General features: G+C 44.9%; 1 protein-coding gene and 1 long non-coding RNA gene across 10 annotated transcripts in view; one reads left to right on the top strand and one right to left on the bottom strand.

Moving 5' to 3' along the window:
- The window catches only part of LOC114851911 (uncharacterized), a 166127-nt gene that overhangs the window by 108310 nt on the left and 36215 nt on the right, over nt 1-21602 (top strand). Inside the window, exons 1-4 of one of the 3 annotated variants that reach the window (XR_008694106.1) lie at nt 1504-1637; nt 10663-10779; nt 11565-11630; nt 11717-11790. The exons of 1 other annotated variant lie outside the window; for it this stretch is intronic. This is a non-coding gene — a long non-coding RNA (uncharacterized LOC114851911). Of the gene's footprint in view, nt 1-1495; nt 1638-10662; nt 10780-11564; nt 11631-11716; nt 11791-21602 lie in introns of those variants that run through there. One more of the 3 variants, XR_008694104.1, reaches the window with a different exon arrangement.
- Nucleotides 230-15296, bottom strand: ppfibp2a (PPFIA binding protein 2a). Of its 7 annotated transcripts, XM_055507202.1 has the most exons (23): nt 15210-15296; nt 13925-14172; nt 11684-11770; nt 10684-10797; nt 9046-9177; nt 7371-7643; nt 7068-7160; nt 6410-6521; nt 5660-5721; nt 4907-4985; nt 4696-4820; nt 4547-4620; nt 4409-4469; nt 4131-4272; nt 3277-3418; nt 3065-3178; nt 2752-2902; nt 2491-2602; nt 2244-2332; nt 2011-2133; nt 1709-1834; nt 1443-1631; nt 230-1365 (listed from the first exon to the last, which is right to left on the bottom strand). In XM_055507202.1, the coding sequence occupies exons 1-23, from the start codon at nt 15271-15273 to the stop codon at nt 1183-1185; spliced, it is 2895 nt and encodes a 964-aa protein (XP_055363177.1). In that variant the 5' UTR covers nt 15274-15296; the 3' UTR covers nt 230-1182. The 7 variants fall into 7 exon arrangements, with proteins under 7 accessions (XP_055363177.1, XP_055363178.1, XP_028999617.1 ...); XM_055507203.1 differs by lacking the exon at nt 7371-7643 and having other exon boundaries at nt 15210-15288; XM_029143784.3 differs by lacking the exons at nt 13925-14172; nt 15210-15296 and adding an exon at nt 12824-13308.

Raw genomic sequence — 21602 nt, 5'->3', positions numbered from 1 at the left:
CAAGAGACACCCTAAGACCAAAACTGAATAAAACACTATCCTACAATGTGCTTATTTAAGACTAAATGTAGAAAAATACTACATACACAAATCAATTCTGTCTCCAATGCTGTTTTACAGTAGTGTTTACAGTATGTCTGCTTTGACACCTCATCGCCATCTCTTGACATGGTTTAGGATTTAAATCACAAGACTGACCACAAGCTAAAGGCTTTAACAAAATGCAGAGATCATTTATTTTGACTTTATTGAAATTATTCTGGTAGCAAAAATTAAATGCATCAAAACATGGCATCTGTGATCGGTGTAGTGCATTAGTAGTATATTAGAAGAGGGTTCTAATGTTATGGCCGGCCTGGCCCCATTAATGAATGATGGGGACAAAACATTAGAACCACCGCTTATGAATAATTTACTCCAATACGCACACTGTGGGAATAAGAAGCATCTAATAGACTTTTTTATTATTTTTCAAAGAATTTCATTACAACCGACAGCTGGATCAGACTTCTTAGTCTTCTTGGCCACAGACAGACTGTGAGCTTGACGCGAGTGAGGTCCCAAGCTTGCATGTGCTACTTGTGACCAGTAGTAGGCAGTCTTGGAACAATCACCCATTCAAACACCACAACTAAATGCTGACTTGAGGTTTATTATATTTTTAAACTGTATGAAACAGGGGGGGGGGCAGTTGTATAGCGTGCTGTGGCAATGAGCCTTTTAGTTTTTTTGTATATGCTGAAGGGAACTTTGATGCAATGTAAAAGAAGAATTAAGTTCGTCCCAAGAAAATGAACGATAAGCCTCTACACTTAAAGTAACTGGCTATTATGTGAATATACTGTACAGTCAGTCTACAGAAATCTACAGAATTCTAGATACAAAATGGTCAGTGAATGCATCGTTATGTAGCTAAGGATTAAGCCGCGGAATCCAACTGTAGAAGGAATGCAAAAGAGCAGCTTCTCAACACGTCACACAGTTTTACTAATAGAATCACTCATTGGCACTTTTCATGTTCATACTGTAGCTTAGACAAAGATATACATGAAGAACATGTGCAATTAACTTATCCTGCTGAACATTTTACCAACAGATGCATCTCTGCTGCACTTCTGAATAATTTCAGTTTCAGCTGGTTCAGGAAAGTCTGAGAGAGTGTGGTGTGTGTCTTTAGGGTCTTTATTCAGGTTTCTCCGCTTGTCTGTCCAAGCTGGGGCTGAAGCCCCTGAGTGTCGACGAGGGCAAACGGGAAATGCCGTTGACTGCCAGAGCTCCGCTGTCTATTGGGCAGATATAGTCCGCAGATTCGTCTGGTTTTCTCTTCCGGAGGTGACTGAATTGTGTGAAGCCCAACTTCTTTGGCTGAAAACAGTCCAACCCGATATTAACTCACATTGATTCATTCCTAGGACAGTGGCGCTCCTAAAGGATGCTCCTACCTTTACTTTGGCCGTGGTGGTGAGGGGAACGTGGCCTGTGGCGTTTCCGTACTCCCGCTTCTCCTGCATGGCCTGAGGCCCCACCAGGGCGGAGAAAGCGGTGGCGAGGTGGCGACGGAGCAAAGTCTTCTGGGGAGGAATATTCAACAGCAGGGCCAACGTCTCCGAGCTGAAACGAGGCTCCAAGATCTAGAGGTAGATAATGTGGAACACATTCTGAATTTGCTTAAAAACCTATAGATGGGCTCAAGAGTCGCCGTACTTACGATGAGGCCACCGTGCACGCCACTGCCCCGCAGATTAGGAGCGTACTCGGCGAGATCCACTGCTCTCAGCCACTCCATCACACGATGGTTAGACCACTGCACCACGTCTGAGGGAGAGGGCTGCTTCTGAATACACAGGGAGCAGGTACCATGTAGCTCAAACGGAGAAGACTGAGCTACTTGATGTGAAGCCCCTGTCTGTCGCCATCTTGTGGACAAATGCTATGATGGCACCAGCATCTAGGAGACGTCTCTAAGCAGCCTTAAAATGTCCCTCTCTCATAGTTAACTACTGACTTTACCTCTTCTTCTGGCCTACGGCGAAGACAGTTGGGGTTGAACTTGTTGACATGAAGGACGTGGATGGCACATTTGATGCTGAGATGATGAAGCTGACTGGTGACCTTCAGAGTCAACAGGTCGTTCTGGGTGAGCAGCGAATGAACTGAATGTTAGTGAATCTCAGTTCAAAGTATAGAAATTAACAACACAATGAAACAAATAGGTTTGGTGGTCATACTTGATGAGATCTTACCACTGTGAGGTACTGGATCATTCGACCGTCCACTCGAGCTTCATGGAATTGATCTTTATATTGAGGCAAACCAATATCATCCAACCAGCCTGAAACATTAAAGGGTATCATGTCTTCATAGTGTGTTCCTGGTTGTAAATGTGAGCATTTGCATTTGTGCATTTTAGAATTGACATCTTTACTTCCATGATCTTGTTTTGGGTCTGATTCAAATGAGAACATGCAGCACCATATAGAAAGGTCTTACGAGTGACCCAGATGTGGTCCAGCTCCGCTGACTTTTCTGTGACTTTAGTGGTGAATGCTTTTAGTGCGAACTGCAGCTTCTTCCTGTGCAATGGATTCTTCATACCCATCTCCTGAAGTTAAAAAGTGAAGTAGAATCAAAACACACTTCAGTTTCTTCTACTTGAATACACAGACTGAGATATATTAGCAACTGTGTATGTGCGATTTTGCTGAGTTTTAAATTAGGAACGTTTTTGTGATTCTCCTGTCACTCTCTGACCTTCTCAAAGTCCTGAGGCGTGGCAGCCAGCAGTGTCTGTCCATTTTCAACCCACTGTCTGGACAGATTGACATACTGGCCCAGTCCATAGTCCTCCAACCAGCCACACACCTGCTCCTTGGTCCATTGGCTGAATGGCGTATTCATATCACTAACAGAATAAAATGTGAGATAATGAAGTGATTAAAATTCTGACATGACATTAAAACATCTTTCTAAGCAAAGTTTAAACCTCTTTATATTTTGTAGAAAATGGCAATGATAAGATGAGGTCCGATATTATTGAGCCTTCAAGGTTAGCAGGAGGCTTTACCGTGCAGAATCACATGATTCTGGTGTCCTAGTCAGTCTGGGTCCAGCTGTTGCTCGTAGTCCCCCTCTTCTGAATGGACCAACATCTGGATCTCCAGACTGCGTTCGACGGAGTCTGCATGAACACGGGTCAACTGTCAGGATCAAGGTGCTACAGTACAAACCTGTGATGCTCTGAGGCACAGTCGCCGACTCATTTATCCCACCACTCACTTTCCCCAGAGTCTCTTGAAGCTCCTGTTGTTCTTCATGTATTCTGGTGACCCCACAGCTCGCTGGCCCGGTTGAGCGTTAGCCCCAGAATGAACCGGCGAATTATCGCTTGAAGCGCTGTCCTGACCTTTGTCCAGGTTTCCTTTAAGAGAAAACCACAAGTACTAATGTTCACATTTTTAGGAGTACTGTTGCAGGCTGGACTGGAATCAGCTTTATTTTATACTTTGACTATAATCATAATAATAATCTCAGCAGACTAGCTGCTGTAATTGTAATTGAGCAAACATTTCAATAATGACTTTGTAAACTGACGTTTGGAACTAAACTCTGAGACACATGTGAAACATGTGCTGTTCTGCTTTTTCACAGAGCTCCATTTAAGAGCGTGAGCACAGGTTACAGACCATTGAGCCTAGCAGGTTAATATCCCATGAAAAATAAGGGGTTTGAGCCCAGATTTACAAGGTGTGATGCCCATGATACAGTACGGGCTGCAGCCTGTCGGGGCAGAGCCAAACCAGGGTGGAGCTCATGTGAAAACTGGTCAGTGAAGCTATAGAAGGGTGGAGTGGAGATGAATGTGGTCAATCAGAGCAATAGGGAGGGAGTGTTTGGAATGAAAGCCTATCCCATGATCCATCGCCTAGGTCTAGAATTAGCTGCCATCAAAGGGGCCGTGGTCGTCTGCTTGAGGGAGAGTGGTTTGGGGTTAGACTGCCTTCACACATGGGAGTTCCTGGTCTCACAGCTGTTCTACAGAAAACGCAGGTTTGCTCCTATATTTGGGTGTGTTCCAGTGCCCATTAGCCAGTGGCGTATCGTATATTGTGTGCTGTTTAGCCTGAGCTTACTTTGGCTGGACTCTCCATCGTTGCTCCCGTCCGGAGACGCGCGCCGCCGCTGCTGCTCGCTGCCACTGTCTGTGATTCCGTTTTGCTCGAACAGAGAGGAAGTCACAGGAAGCGTCTGACTCCTGGTGTCCCCCAGACCGCTCTGGATTACACACACACACACACACACACACACACACACACACACACACACACACACACACACACACACAGAAAATGACAACTCCTGTCGTCTGTCACCTTTGTGTTAAACGTGATGCGCAGTAACTCGCATTTACCTTTGGCACGGGTCCGTTGGACAGGTCGCTCGTGCTGTTTGAGAGAGTCTGTGGTTCTGTTCTGAGAAGATTTAAAACAAAAGAATATGAGCTAAATGTTTTTAAAGGATAATTTAGCCACCTATCAATGTTCACTACCTAGAATCCTGGAGACTCTCCTTCTGGACCGACGACAGTGACGTTTGATGGGAGGAGAAGCTGTTTGTGGAAACCTGCGATACACAAAAACAAACTTGGAAAAGCTGAAATACGTGAATGACAACAACACACTAGTTGTTTGTACCCACTTCCGACTTCACATCCTCAGATTTCAAACTGGAGGAGTCTGTGCTCTTCGTCGGGCCCTGCTCCTCTTCCTCACTGCTGCTTGATGGGGTTCTGCCGTTCGACAGCGAGCAAACAGCAGGTGGAGCTGCAGCAACGAGGAGAAGAGGAGGGGAGTGCACTGGGTTCTGTCACCATCAAATGATGTGACGGAGGACAGTCGAAGCCCATTACCTTGCCTTGTGCTGTGAGCGACGTCTCTGAACTGTCTGCACTGATTCAGCAGCAGAGTGAGCTCCTCAATGCGCCGGTCCTGCAGAGAACAGAGCGAGGGGAGGATGAAGGTCAGGAGGAGAACGGTCAAGGTGTTCATCCAGCCTCAGGACGTCAGGACTGTCTGCTTCAGCTCCTTATTAACCCAACGTCTCTCTTTCACCATATGGCCTGGACATCAACAACGTGCTTGGGGAGGGAACTGACACGGGCTTAGCTGGAAACCTCAGTTGTGGTAACCAGCTGCGTGGAGGGCGTTTTTTTGAAGCGGTGCCCATGTCTGGTTTCGCCATGGTTCCCCTAATGTAGCTCACTCCAAAATTAGGCCTGGCAGATCGAGGCCTACTTAAATGTGGCTTAGCCTGAAATGGTCCGCCCCGGGCTGTGTGTGTCTTCAGTGTGTGCCACATGTAGGGCTGCGTCTGCAAGTCTTTAAAGTCCGAGCTTCTATGGGAGACGGGGGGGAATACAAAAGCCTCTCTGTGCTATAAAGGGTTGGAAGGTGGCGCCTCCGAGGAAAGACAACATCTAAAAACGGTTACCTTGTGACCCTCCAAACAAATGTTCTAAATGCAGGCCAGCAAGATGCTTTACATTATAGGAACTGAAGGCACACACACACATACACACACACACACACACACACAGTTCTATGGCGTCTAATCAAATACAGCTGTACTGACCAGAAGGAGGCAGGATACGTTTCCAACTTACCTTTTCATCATTGGCAGCGACCAGTGATTTCATTCCAGTCCTGAGCCTCTGCAGTTCTTGGTCTATAAAGAGAAACCCCTCACAGCTGCTCATGTCATGTCAATTATAGATCTGAATTTAAACTCTAGTATTATATTATCTAAAGGCAGAGGTAAGAATCCATCCAATTATGTGTTCATTTCTCATCTAAACTACACATTTCTCTTATTTAATCAAATCTTAGCATTTAGTTGTGTCAACGATCACTTTTTTAGAAACACTTGCATGCTACATAGTCATAATAGCCAGTGAGTGACAGTGATTATACTGAGCGAGCAGCCCAGGGATGTGTTTACACTGTCTATGGCAGTCAAAATGATGAAGAGGACATTATGCTTCTGGGAATTCATAAGTATAATGAAAAGCCAAAGGGAGGAGAGCGAAAGAGCACAGAGTCAATTTCGAAGCCAGATGATGATTGTCAGATCTTTCGGAGAGGAGGGAAACCAGTGATAATACAATAAAGAGACATGTCTGTGGGAAGGAAAGGAATTGAAAATCAAAAGAAGACATTCCCCGTGGGTTCAGAACAGAGTTCATTAAGTGCTGCTCAGGCTAATGTTTGATGTTTAGCCTCTTCCTGTACAACTCCTTTTCTAAAGCCGCTGCTGCAGGTTAATGAATGCAACACGACTCATTAACAGTGTCACCTACTGCATCACAATGGGTGACTCTGTGGCTAAGGAGCTGGGGAAACTGTGCTGGCCTTACCTCTGTCTGAGCTATCGCTGGAGAAAGACGCCCGGGCCTGCAGCTGACTGTGCAAACTCTCGATCTCTGCATTCTTACTGTGCAGGAGCTGCTGAAGGTTGCTGATCTCCGCCTGCGGATACCACACAGGAGGACAGCTCACCGTGAGGAGCGCCCACTGTAGAACTGTACTAGCATGTGCAGAAACATGCTGCTAATGGGACTCCAGCATCAACAGGCCGACCAGGCAGCGGTGTAGCACACAGATGGACGCATGTATAATGTAAACGAGGGCAAATAGCAGCACCATTAATTATAATGATGTCTATAAATCTAATACTTGGACAAATATGGAGATCAACTGGAAAAACTGTGATTATGACTAGGAGAGAGAATACTAAAACAACTAGATCTAATGGGAGAGCTACTGTAAGAATGGTGAGAGCAGAAAAAAGTCAATGACGCTGGACCAAGCCAATATATATAGTACAGAGTGGATATTAAAAAGGACTAAGCTATTATTAAAAAGCCATTTTCAGTTTGGTAACAAATAGAGCCTACAGCATTTTTCAGGCACACCAGGAAAGAGTGAACTGGCTGAAGCATCACATTTGACCTCATTTAGGAAACTTTGGTGGGCATTGGTCCACAGATGCTGTGAATCTAAACGCCGCTCTACCTTTGTTGCTTTGAGTTTCCTCTCGTACTGTAACTTCTGATCCTCCAGATGCTCCACTTTGTCTTTAAGAGCCTTGAGCTCCTTGAACAAACCCTGAAACAGAATTTGAGCGAAACCGTTAATGGTGATGATTTTAAATCTGCCTTTAAAAAAACCAATAGACATCATCAGCCTAACACATAATTAGGACGATGATTGGGACCCTTGTGACATTTTTTAGAGCATTTCGTAGGTGCACGTTAATAAACTGACGCTGCCGTGCTGTACACCACACCAAACATCATGCAGGCAAGCTGTGCCTACACTGTCTCCACAGCTGTGGTGTTGCTCCGCTTCCGAGCTACCATCTTCCAGACCGTGTGTGTTCCCGTCTGGACCTTCTTGCCGTTTGTGCGTCACACCGAGGGTTTTGTCACAGCTCGGACCCAGGCCCTCGGTGGCGTCTGAGGAGCAGGGCGCTGTACAGGTGCCGTCAGCCAGAGTCTCCAAGGCCTTTTTCTCCTGGATCTTACTGTTGATCTCCTTCTGAAACCTGCACATCTGCTCCTGCAGCTCACTGATAAAATTCACTACCGTCTAAGAGAACCCATGAGAAAGAAAAGAATTGAGACAAATGTTGTTCCTGTGAATATAAGTGGACTTTCGCATCATCATTTTCCTCCTCTACTCTAAATGTCAGGTCATCTAATCCAAACCCAGAGAAACTAGAAACTGGCTGTTGTTTCAATGCTTGAAAATGTTTATCCACTCCACATCAGTTTGTCTCAGCTGTGCTTGATGGCGATTATTTAGCGGCCGCTCTGAACTATTTGCTTTGACTCAGCTTTTTGAGCCCAATAAAGGGGAAGTTTGCATTGAAAATAGGAAGCGAGTGGGCGAAAGGTTTGCCATCTTTTAGACGCGATCTGTGCCCGCGGGCCTCAGAAAGAGTGTAAACAGCAGGGGAGTTATGTTCGGACTGTGGACAGAGGAAGTCTCACTTGGGCTCCGGTACAGAGGATGTGACAGATGATATGCAGTGCCTCCACGGCTAAATTTAACTGTGAGCTTACTGGCTCCACTGTGTGTGTGTGTGTGTGTGTGTGTGTGTGTAGGCCGGTAAAGTCTTGCACATACATTTTTTTTCCTGTTCTCCTCAAGTCCAAGCAGCTGTTGAGGTTTTAAACACCTAATGACTGCACCCTGTGCCAAAACGATGTCAAATTTAAAGCCACACCTATACGATTTATTGGTGCTTAAAAAGGAATAACAACATGTTTTTAAACCAATTTTCGTGTTGTATGAATGTCAGATATTCAGGATGGGCTGATCAAACTGTGCCCGTGGCCAGACTCTCTGGGCTGGAGCCTACTCTCGCCCACAGTCCATCCTGCATCCAGCTCTGCTGTGCTTGAAGTGTTTCAGCCTGAGGACACAAAGCCTCATTGACCAGCAGTGCTTTGACAGTAGCCTTACAGTATCCTGTGTAGTAATACTGCCGCTCGCCGTGCCTTCGCGTTGACTTAGTCATACCTTTGCTCAACGGCCGGGAAAACCTCCTGGTAACACATCCGCCGAAGCAAATGCATGTTTCTACATAAACCCCTGGAGTTTATTTTCCTCTAGACTTTGCCCAAGAACAGCTCAGCCAGGATCTGGGTGAATGTTCCCCTCCGCCGTCCAGAAAGTGTTTACGGTCTTCCATAAAATCAGCAGCTGACTTCAAGGTTACATCCACCAGACACATTTTTGTGTGCACCCTCGTCAGTCCTGGCGAAGTTAGTTTCCAATTTCCAAGGACTGAAGCTAAACATAAACCTTCCTGAGGATTCTAGCTAAACTACTCCTTCTTGCAAACAGTTCCCAGTTAAACCAGTTTGTTAAACAAGAATATGAAAAGTACACTGGTAAGACCCATTACTTATTTATATATTATTTAGATACTGACAAAAATATCATACCTGTGTATTCTAAATACATTTGGACCACAAAGCCCTACCTCTGCTTTGTGCTGCCTCTCGGCCCCATGGGCCTGTCTTCCCTCCATGTCTGCCAGTTTGAGTTTCAGGTAGGACACCTCCCCCATAAGGCTCACTTTCTGGCTCTCCAGCGACGTTCTATGCAGAAGCTCCTGTCATCAGCAGCATATAATAAGAGCAGGACCCGACACAGGTACATGTAAACACACATTATCCCCTCAGTGATACACAGCGCTCACTTACTGAGCCGAGGCAGCATCAAGTATGAGCTAGCAGCTCGGTCCCCTCAGACAAACCCACTGGTTTAGACGCTGTTTGAGTGGCTAAATATACACAACCCATGACCACTATTTATAAGCCCATTTCACTGCTCGCCGTACAGTTCTCTAAGTACACAGCAGAGGGGGGGAGCGGGACTCAAAGCACGCAAATCATTCATAGGAAGAACATTAAAATAACTATGACAGGTGCATTTTCCTGCCGGTGCAAACTGCTGCCAGTCAGTCCCGCTGCGGAGAGAGAGAGAGAGCAGGGTGCTGCTGCAGTACACAGCTCTGTGACTGATGTGTCCTGTCGGCCTGGAGAGTAAAGCCAGGCCACGCAGGCACATGTATTACTAACTTGGTTGATGTCGAGCAGGTGGCGAATCGCTTAAAAGTCCAGGAATAAGCATCCGAGGCCGGCGAGCGGCGCATACAGTATGGATGCCTCCATTTAAAACTACCGGCTTAGGAAAATATCTGGATTACGTCTCGCCGTGCGCATGGAAACTATTAGAACTTTGTCACCAGGAAGAGATTTGCAGCTCAGGTCTAAAGCCTCATAATGAGCACGTGTCCAAGAAAGCAGCCCGCTGATTACACACGGCGTTTCACACAGGAGCAGGCGGAGCGCGTTAAGTTGATAAGTCATCAAATAGGTAAAGGTCACGTTGCTGGCACCCGTTAAAGTCTCATACCGTCAAAGTCTAGGAGCACCACTTTAAGAATGAAACATTTATTCAGCGTAATACCTGGTTCATCTTACTCCAGCCTGCAGCACAAGAAGCATAAGTGCATTTCCCTCATGGACATAGTGGTTTGTAGTTTCAGTGGGTAAGAGCTGTGTCCATTAGATTCACTGTCCGTCGGACTGTTTAGAAAAGTCTCCGCTGTGGTGTTGAAGTCACAGACACTGGCTCTTTAAGCTCCACCCTCACGCTTCCTCCCTCCCATCTCTCCACCTTTTTTAGCTGGCCCGGCCCTCTCCCTTTCCTCCCCCTGCTGTGCTCCCACCCTCTCTCTTTGTCTCTCGCCCTCTCTGTTTGACTCTGAGTGACTCAGTCGTGCTGGTTTCAGGTGGGGGGTGTGGCGTTGTAATCACAGTCAGACCAGTCTGGCCCCACATACACCAGGCTAACGCTTCGAGACACCGTCTGGGTATCCTAAATATTTTTGGTTGTCAAGGTAATCTGCAGATGGATACTGTGGAATCTCAGTAGGAATTCCTTCCCAAGAAGCAAAACTCATGACTTATAATAGACAGTTTATGGGATAACACAGGTCATATTTAAAAGATAGATGGATTCTTCCCTTCTTTACATGCCATTAACTCGAGGGTCAGATAATCCTGACTCTGACCCGTTTGTCTCCACACAGCGAGTGAGTGAAGGCACGTACCTGCTGTAGCATCTCCTCCGTGGAGTTGAGTTTCTGCTGATGCTCCACCAGAGAGCTCTCCAGGTCGCTGATCTTCAGTCCCTGAGCCTCCACCTGGTCTGTCAGCACACTCACCTGTGTGTGTGTGTGTGTGTGTGTGTGTGTGTGTGTGTGTGTGTGTGTGCGTGTGCGTGTGTGTGTGCGTGCGTGCGTGCGTGTGCATGGACACAGACAAATAAAACAAGTTTCAGTCAGTCACATTTTAGCTTCTTGCACATCTGAGCTGATCAACAGCGGCTACAGTCGCGTTGCTGCCTGTGCTCCCTCCAGCTGAAGCGCTCTTACCTGTGCCGGGTTAAACAGCTCCTCTGAGGACAAGTGAATGATTCTTTTGTGCCTCACTAAGCGCTCGCAGCACTTCAGCTGCTCCGGCGTTGTCAGCAGGTAAATGTAAATCTGCGGTGAAGCTATTAAGGCCCAGTAACTGCTAATGGCAGACTAAGAGGCAGGTTCCAGCAGCCAACTGGGGCAGAGGCATTGCTCCAGATAAACAGGGCACCTGCCGGCACACACGCCTACATGCTACAGTAAATGGTGGTGCTAGCCTCAACCTGCCTGAGATAAGCACTTGTTCAGCCGCCCTGAGAACTCGATGCGCAGAACAAGACGGTCTGGTGTTGTAACAGGACCAAACCCACTTTAGAACTGTTGCTTCACCCGAAAGCAGTTCACAATTACAGAACATCCTCTGTTCTACCTTTGTCCTGTCATTGTGCTTTGTTTGTCTGTGCTCTTTACACTGTGACCGTATGGGACACAAGCCCTGTTTAGAGTCACTAACTCTGTGTTCTTCCTCTATTGTTGGAGCATTTCCTTTATAATTTTTCACTTCTCTTTCTTAGATTTAAGTGAAATGCTTGACAGCTGACGCCAGCCTTCTTCACAGCTCCTATCAATCTCATACTACAGTAAATAACTTGCACCTCAACAAAAAGAGTCATATTGTGTGGAGAGGTCTGACCTGCAGAATGAGCGACTCCTTGTCTCCCTCCAGACGCGATAAGCGCTCTTGGTACGACTCACTGTTGCTGTTTGAGTGGAGGTTCACCTTCAAAATGAAAGTTAAAGGTCAGTGGGTCACAATCTTCACTATGTGCACACAAGAAACTTAGCTCCCTCCTTCCTATTGTGTGTGAAAACGTCTCTAAGAGGTTTACGTGTCCTAATCCAGCATAAAAAGCTGTGTACCACATTTCATACTGACTGATTAGTGGCAAAACTCTTCTGGATGAAGTCAGCTCAAGGCTGCATGTGCAGTGGGGGATGTTTTATGTCAGAGCCATCAGAGGAAGGAAAGCAAAAAGCCTAGGTGATCTCGAATTTCTTAGAAATCCAAACGTTTAACCACATTTTTGGAAGCTTCATGAAGCCCATTGTCCATAATCCAAAAACCGCTGTCACATTAATTAATATATACAATTATATCCTGACATTCATACTGTAGTCCATGTGTTTCTGCTCTTTATTTTTTAATAATACTGGTCAGTAGTTTATGTCTCCTGTGGTCACTCAATATTACAGATTTGCGCAGCTCTTGGCTCATGTGTTACAGTTCAACTACAGCATCTATGGGCTTAATTACAGTATTTCTGAGATTTGTTGCAAACCTACACTCCACACGAGGTCTATGGACATACAGAATATACAGTATACATGTTTACACATAGAAAAACTGTAAATCATCATATTCATTAACGTGAACTAATATGTCACTCTAACAATAGATCCATAGACGGCTGAGTACGAGCCTCTGCTGATCTGACAGAGAATTAAACATGCTGCCTTCACACCTAAAAACGGACGAGTCAGTGCCTTCACACCTAAAAACAGACGAGTCAGTGCACTGCTACAGACTAAATCACTAACTACTTGCTTCTGTTCTGACGTTAACTTTCCAGTCCTGGGGGGACTTGTAAACAGACTGCGTGCTGTCTGTTCCAGCAGACCTGACCAGCTCGCAAACAAAGCAACCCCCCCCCCCCCCCCCCCAATTGCTCTGCTATGGCAGAAACAGTATGCAGTGAGAGGCGCAACTCTGCAGAGACCCAATAAGCAGATGAAAATGTGAAAGGCTTGTCATGCAAGAGGAACAAAGTCTTACCTTTCTGAGCCAGGCAAAGTGTTTGTAGAAATCAATATCATGCTCCATTCTGCAGGCCCATTGTGCTGCGGATCTGGCTTTTAATGTTAAACGCTACCAGAACAGAGCCGGAGCCGTCAAGCACCAAGGATGAACACAGACCGAATTCCACAGCAGGACAAAAAATACTTCCTAGCTGTGCGGCACTGTCTCTCTCCTCTCTCACAGACCCTCCATATTGCAGTTGTGAGGCCCTTGGTCCATGTGGTTTGGAGTCTGCAGTGTCTGAGACTTTTAGGGCTCAGCCGAATAACTCCAACTCTGCCAGCTGGCTGTGCTCCCTTTTTTTCTTTTGTTCACTTTCCTCTGCCCCTTTGTAAGTCTTATTTTTCCGACTCATGCTTTCACGCTCAGGCACATTCTGACTCCTTTAATATTTACCACACCGCTTTGTTTGGGCTGCGCCTCATGCTCTTCCTCTGTCCTCCCCGTGTTTGCTGCTGAACCTCTGTCTGTCTCTGCAGCCCGCTCTCCGGCTCTGTCTGAAGTGCCTCTCCGTCAAGCAAATTTCGGAGGGGCACAGGGGAGAGGAAACTTTCTGCAGCACATGCCTGTCAGATGTGGTGCAGAGCGAGACGTCAGTAAAAGGACGGCAGGGGAGGAGGCAGCGCAGGAGAATGGGGGGGGGGGGCAGAGCAAAGTTCATGTCATATAAAATGTTAGTTGACGTAGGAGGAAAGCGCTGGTCGTGGCTCACCGGACTCAGACAAACAAACAAACAGAACGAAGGAGAGCATCAATGCAAGGCTATAAAAGTGGAGGAAATGAGGGTGAATAAGGTTGCAACAGCTCGTGCTCTCAAACAGGAGCTCTGGATCTCATTACCGGAGCAGTTTGCACCAGAACTTAGCTTCTACTGCCCTCCAGATGTTGATAGTCAGGATCAAAGAATGCCATGAATTGTAATTAGCTAAACCCATGGATTCTGTACAAGTACTGTACTATACAGTATCTAAAGTATACTAGCTCAGTTTTCTTGGATTATGGATCTGTCAGAGTGGGTTTTGTGTTTGCACACTGGGTTTAATGATCGGCCGTTGATCTCCGCGATGCGGTGCTCACCCCGTCTCCCTCCAGCCATTTCAGCAGAACGTGTGCTGTGTCCGTGGAGACCTGCTTCCTGAGAGAGGCCTGCTCCTCTTCGCTCCGCTGGGCCTCCAGGACTTCCCTGAGGGCTTCAGTCAGATGCAGAGCCTTGAGGGCGGGCTCCGCAGGTGGGGGAGGGCTCAGCTTCTGTGTGCACTGTGATGTTTGGTAGTCATGGCCACCTAACTGCATCAGGACTCCAAACAGGCCTTCGCCAATTTTGCCTTGAGGAAAGAACAGGAAGTTCACAACAGCATCCTCCAAGACACAAGCACTCAAAGTATGCCGGCGTGTCTGAAACTACTGGCCTCCCATCAGTTGGGAGATGACAGGCTGCACCTAAGGAATTTAAGAAGTTGTGTGGGTAATAGTGTCGCAAACACTTGCACCATGCATTGTTTCTGTAGCTGTAGTTGTCATTTTTATCTGGATCTTGTTGACTGTGGAACATGTTTCATTCTATTTTTTATAGACAACCAGAAGCAAATTCCTTTGTTTGTGTAGCACATTTGGCCGCTAGAGCTGATTGTGCTCTGCTTTTGATTAAAACCGGACACGCGGTAACACCAGCATTTCCTGGAACGACCTCCTGGGGGCACTGTGGTGCTCCAGTGTGGCTTGCTGGCTGTAAATAGCATCAAATGGCCTCGTACTGTACACTGTGGCTTCTGAAATCCACAAATTAGAGGTTGAGTTTGTAGGTCGCTGTGATGATCGTGTATAAGCCACCAGCGCTGTGCATTTGTACAGCACAGTCACGGAGTCAGGGCGCAGTGTGTGTACGTGGACCGGTCCATACGTTTTCATCAACAGCGTGTGATTGGTAGCTGTTTTCTGTGTAGTTTCCATGTGATGGATTGTAATGACTTCATCTCTATTAACAGAACTTGACCTTTGACCCAAAGTACAACGGCTGTGACCAACAGCTTTCACTAAAATGTATCACCTCTGTGAGAAAATACAGATGCAAAAACACTTCAGTCGTCTTGGTCTATTGCAGATATGAGTGCTAACGAAGTCACAAATGTACATACATTTACGAAGAAGAACTAATAAGAACTTTACTGACATACCAGCCTGAATAAAAGACCTTTATTGATTAGACCCGCTGATCCATCACATTTTACAGAATCCTTTAAATATTTTCCAATGCGCTGCAGATGTATGTGATTCCCATGTGGGCAGTGCTGGTTTTATGGAGGGCTGCAATTACAAAGTGGGCAGCCTGTGGAGGCTCCGATAAAGAAGCAGAAACTCTTACCAGCAATAATGTCGTCCATTTGCTCCAAGGCAGCCTCCAACATGTGGCTGGCGTTTGAGGCCATGGCAGCGCGCTAGTCGATCCGAGTCACTGCTATGACGAAGAAGAGTGATGGCCAGAGGACCGAGGGAGCGTTAGAGGACAGAGGAAGTCGCAGACTACTCCCCTTCCTTGTCACACTTAGATCCGTCTGCAGCACCGCTCCAACAGCTGTCCTGACTTCCAAGTAAATAACCTCCTGAATGTGGCTTTTGGGTTTTAAGGCTCCTCTAATCTTGTGACCAGGGCCTTACCCATTGTCAGCGCTGTTATCCGCATGAGGCCAGAGCTCATATTTAGCATGGTTTGTTTGCTATGGAGCCTTATATTTTACTGTTTGTGCTTGCAGGATATATTTCACTCCACAGCACAGACAATTACAATTAAACTTGGGTGAGTTGATGCAAAAAAGCAAAGTGTAGTATTTAGCTCAAAAGCTGCAGGTTTGCTGGACCCACAGAGGTCATCTTAGCACATTGGACCATAGTAACCCATCTATGATTGATGCTGATGACAGAGGACACAGTTTATAATGATAAGCAATGCACAATGAAGCTGGAAAAAGCATCTGAGCAGCCACACCCATGTTGGAGTTTGGTAACATTTCTTTCACTCAACTAATATTAAATTTAGTTTTGATTCTCACACACACACACACACACACACACACACACACACACACACACACACACACACACACACACACACACACACACACACACACACACTGGTCTTTTTAGTCATTTTTATTTTTGGCTGCACCGATCTGACAATATCACATGTAAAGCAGAAAGGGCATTTGCAGAGCAAGTATTAAAACTAATTAACTAAGTTTCTTTTATTTAGTTCACTAGTTTTCATTCCGATAATCCTTTTTTTTTCGTCATATATTCCATACTTTGGTCCATACACAAGGTTTTGTTATATACCATTCAGCCAACAGGGGGCATCACTGTGTAGGAAAACCTAACGTTGCAAAGTTAATACCCAGATCTCAGTCATACAATAAAACCCCTCCAGTCCTACAAACATTCAATTAAAACTTACACAGATTTTAAATTTGATTACAGCTAATACTCTATGCTAATGAGACTTTTTAAGAAGTGTATTACATTATATTATTTATTCTGTGTGATTTAGGCACACACAGATGTCAGTAGAGTAAAACCAGGCAATATACTGTGGGGCTTTATAAACACGCACACCAGGAAACATATTCATATGCTGCCATCGGGATTATGAAACATTATGAACACAGAGACTGAAAAAGCTTCATAAACCTGGAAAATAATGAAAAGCTTGTTTTCTATTGAAGGATGAAAGTATGACTTGGTCTGACCCTGCCAAGAGACAGTAAATGACAACTTCACACGTGTTTGCTGCTTCACTAGCGCCACCTATGGGCATCTGTAGCTACACCAGTGTGTGTAAATAGATCATGTATTATATTATTAAATATTATATAAATATCTTATGCATAAATTTATCCATTTATTTTGTGGGGTTTTCTTTATTCCTTAAAGTATTTTCACACTGCCATTCTTCCTTGATACATTAGTTATTCTATTTGCTTTGGCAACTAAAATGCATGTGTTTCATGCCAATAAAGAAAGAAAAATTAATAAAAACAGCAGCGTCTGTACTTGTGTGCCAGTGTTTATCCGTGAATGAATCAGTGACCTGGGGCAGTGTAGTCAGGTGTGTTTATTCCACTTATTCCAAGTTCTCAGTGTTAGTGTTGGACCTGTGTTTGACTACAGGCTCAGCTTTCCATTGTTTAGCCATTTGTAAATTAGGGGTGATGACAGAAAGCTCTGGGTGTCTATAGTACATGATGGTGTTGACACTGATCTTCTTAGTCTCAGCGTTGTGTTCAGGCTAACGTTGTTGTTTCTGCAGAGTGGAACGTGAGCGTGCAACCTGCTTCAGGATCACGGGCAGCTGATGGGGAGCTGATTATTAGGGCAGGACAATATGTGTGGCTACTCATTAGGATCCGTTACACTCACGCAAGATCAACATCACATAATCAAAAGAGGTTCGAACATGACAAATTCAGCCTGAGGATAGAGCAAGAGACACATTATCAGTCACTTTCTTTAATGTCCTACTTGTATCTCTTTGCTCTTCACCATCTTCACTGCTGTTGTGATTAAGCACCTCTGTAGCACCCACTGTGACCTCATTAATAAACATGAAGTAGAATGAGCAACGTTCTGAGAGCTTCAACCTAAAAACTAAGAAATTATAACCTTATTAAAGGAGAATTAATGTGTCATGTATTATAATGTAAGTAAGTTTCTATATTAGATTAAATTAGACTGTGCAGATTTTCCTGATAAGATGGCCGGTGGGTAATGTAAATTATTAATAAAATCATATTCAGTGATAGTGATGTTTTGACAAATGTCTCTTCTAACATAGAGCTCTCTCTACTTTTCATGAAGGATTCATGATCTGATCCACATAATGTTAGAAATATCAAACCACGCAGCAGATAGTCACAGATTTGCTTTACAGAACCTTCCTATGGTTGTCTAATAATTCAACTTAACAATATTGTATCATTTTCAGTGTGGCAGGCATAATGTGCGATTTAAATTCTGTCTTAAGCCTTGCGGAAGTTTGGGTACTTGGGTTTGGTTCATGACCATTCAACCACAAATGGCCTCACGTGTTGTGGGGAAGTAAACCAGAAAGCCTTTCTTTACAGAGCCATGCTGTGATATTGAATGATGTGATACTGACATTTCAGCTCTGAAGAGTTTATACAACTCTAAAAATCATACACACATGTACAGTAGAATGTTGGCAGATGTGCAGCCACACACAATACAAACTATAGTACAGTATACTGCATATGTACATGGATTATGTGTATGGATTTTTAGATGACTTTAAACCTGAGACAGATTTCATATGAGATGTAAATTGTTGCTCTTCATATTTTTAAAGTCCACCATTTACACAGGTTGTGCAGAGTTTTCCTTTTACCACGCTACAGTGATAACAGTGATGGAGGCAACCATAATATGATGCCGCTGCCTCCAAGATGCAATTTGTGGCTAATAGTTACATCAGACTCCTGGAAAATGTAAAACATGAATGTCACCCGTGTTGAAAAAGTGTGAAATTCTGCATAATTTGATTAAGCAAATGTAACATGTTTGTTTGTTGGTTGATGTGTTCTTCCTGTTGTATAAGCACCACCAGAAGTACTTTCAGGTGCATTATGTGCGTGGATCCAGTCGTCACATCAGCAGCACCAACAAAGACAAAGGGACATTTGCATTTGCATCATATTCGCATGAAAGTCTGGTGCAGTGATTTAACTTGCAGAGGAGTGGGATTAGACTGTAGTTCCCACCACAGTAAAGGTGGGGTTTGTAGTGCAGGCGCTGATGTTGATCTCCCTCACTTAGGAGTGCAAAGGAAGAACATGAATATGCTGATGCTCCCCATCTGATATAAGCATCAGAGGGGTCATCTGCAGCCGCAGTTGGTTCCTAAGTGGTCTCTGCTGAGTCTTGGACCCTGAGCCAAATGAATCTCATGGCCTTGATCTACTTAGTATTGATTATACTTGACTCTTGCAGATGCTGTGCTGCTTCGTGCGTGTTCATATCTATCAACAGCCTGACAGTAAATATAGTTTCCAGTTGAAACGCAGTGATGCGTTTTTTAATCTTGCCTGTGGCTGCTTGTCTGACTTTCTGCTTGATGAGGCTAAGAGTCACTGTACTCACAGTAGGACGCTACCTGCATTTTGCACTTCTCCGTGCTACTGCACAGTAACAGTGCAGGGAGGCTTCCTTTGTGTGTGTTGTGCGAGGAGCTTGCTGTGCTGACCTGTTCTCCAGAGGTCTGCAAACAATAAGACTTTTCATGCTCAGCATGAACTGTTTTCCTGCGTTGCCTCTTCCCAGAGTCAGATGTCAGTCAGAGGATGATACCACTGTCTGCAGGTGTGTAGGTGCTGTATTATTAAGCTTTTCTCGCTCTATCTGCGGACTATCAGTATTGGAAGTTACATGAAAATGGGCGACTGTTGCTCAGTTGAACTCAGGGCTAGTGTTACGGTAGCATTAAATTGTCCCTGGAAAGACACTGAACCGTGAGCACTTGGTGCTTTAAGACAGTTGCCAGTCAGACTTTTCCCAACAGGATAATAAAGTATTAATTATTAATGTTAGTGTTATTGTCACTGTCAGAAAGCTGAAACGAGTCCAGTCTTCTATATTAACGGGTGAGGATTAGCATTCAGGCTACCCATGGGGTTCAATGGGCTCATGCTAATTTACTCAACGCTCACTTGCAAAATTTGCAAACAGACAGAGATTAGTGGCTGAGCCAGTTAAGCCCTTTTAGATGGAGCTGGAGTTATGAGTCAGTATCATTCCAGTACAGCGTGAGAGGAGGAAAGCCTCCGTGAATCAAAGTGGCAACAACCACACAAATGTAATCCAGAGTATTTTATTGCAAATGGAATCTGACCGAGTTCTGTGTCTAACTTACAGATTATATCACCGAGCTCTATGAGTTGTGAAACAAACACCCTCCTCTGTCCATGGTACCGTCAGTCTGGCTGGATGGCAGGATCTCAGCCTACCAGATATGTGTCATAGACAGTGCCCACTAACAAGAAACCCACACACCTCTGTCTCTGCAGTGACAACCCACAGCCACCCTCTCGCTTCTCTTCTATCATATGCACAGTAACCAGGGTGACTTACAATCAGGGCTAGAGCAGGTGGGTGAGGTCATGGCTGGAGGCTATCTGTCATCAGGGCACAAGATAACGTGCATTAGCCCACAGCATCAATCCAGCAATGAAAAAATTAGAGGAATCTTGGTTGGTGATGGTGTAGGTCAGTGGCCAGGTTTTAAACTGTCATGCAATCATTTTATCGTCCAGCTTCTGTTATGACATGTGACATATGGATCACAGATTTGAAATAAAAAGTGGGATTTTAATTAATTTCCCTGGAGCCATTTTAATGGTGATAATAAAGGCTATTAAAAAGGTGTGGGAGAAGGTAAAGTATATGTTAGGTCATGATCAGGTGGCTAATTAGCAACAGAAATAGAAAAAAAGCAATTATAGTTAATAATTTATGGCAGAAAGTAGTTTGTCCTCTGTCCTGTGCCCTCCAGGTATTAGTACCTGAAACTACACAATCAGTTCAATAAGCAATGAAAGGATGATTTTGGAGTTCCAGACCCCAGTGAAGCTGAAATTAAAAGCAAAGCGTGCACAGTAAGTGAAGTCAAACCTTTCAGCTTTAATTCAAGGGCTTAGCAGGACTCAGAACAGTTTTCATACTCACACACACACACACACACACACACACACACACACACACACACACACACACACACACACACACACACACACACACATCTTTGATAGTCAATAAATAATAGAACACATAGCTGACAAGCCGCTGCATGGCCAGGTGTGGCCTGCCCCCCCCCCCCCCCACGCCTCCACTAATTAAGCAGATAAAAGGCCTGGAGGTGGTTGAGAGTGGTGCATTAGCACTTGCTAGCTGTTCGCTTGAACTAACTGTTATCACTTGTTTGGTTTGAAAACTACTGTAGCATCAATGATGAAACTGACTTCATCTGAATTCCTAAGACCTTTTGAGCACATATCCCATAGAAATGAACTTAATTGAATTCCTTTTCTGATTTTTCTGGATGAAGCTGCCTTTAATGACAGCATTTGATATGTTCTGTGCACGTTTTTTTTTTTTATTACCTCTGCTCACTCTGAGGACTGGTCTTCCAGAAACACACAAAGCAAACAGCCTAAATCAACCATCACTACTTGCAACAAGTGCTGTCTGTAGCCACAAAAGGAGCATTAGAGGAACTAAGTGTTCCACACAAGACAACAGAGAAATAATAAAAAAGGAATAATTGAATTTGTAGTGGATGAGTTCCTTCTTATCTGGTGAGTCAGACAAACTCCTGAGAGCAAGAAGATTCTATCAAACTTCCACTTGCTTCCGGTTTACTTATGAAACCGAGCCACAGGACACACTGTTCCCTCATCAGCTTTTAGAGGATCAGTCTCAACTCCGCCGCCTCCCGCTCGACGCCAAGTCGCCGAATTATTATGGGCATCGCATTAGTTTCCAACCTGCCATGCTAGTCTAAAATGAACCCACCGCTCTGGAAGGGCGGCCGCTGCACACGCATGTTGTAATAATGCATTTCCAAGTTGTGCTTGATTTTGTTTGTTTCTGTTCCACTAAACTGTTTTATGGTGGTGTCAAACTTGGCACAGCTTCGTCTGAGAGTTTTGCCTGTAGTCATTTATAATCTGCTTCCACACGCAGCCCTTCCTGC

Source organism: Betta splendens, chromosome 3 (assembly GCF_900634795.4).
Source record: "Betta splendens chromosome 3, fBetSpl5.4, whole genome shotgun sequence".
NCBI classification, from domain to species: domain Eukaryota; kingdom Metazoa; phylum Chordata; class Actinopteri; order Anabantiformes; family Osphronemidae; genus Betta; species Betta splendens.
The sequence above is the reverse complement of the archived record's forward strand: the minus strand, read 5'-3'. Positions and strand labels throughout refer to the sequence as shown.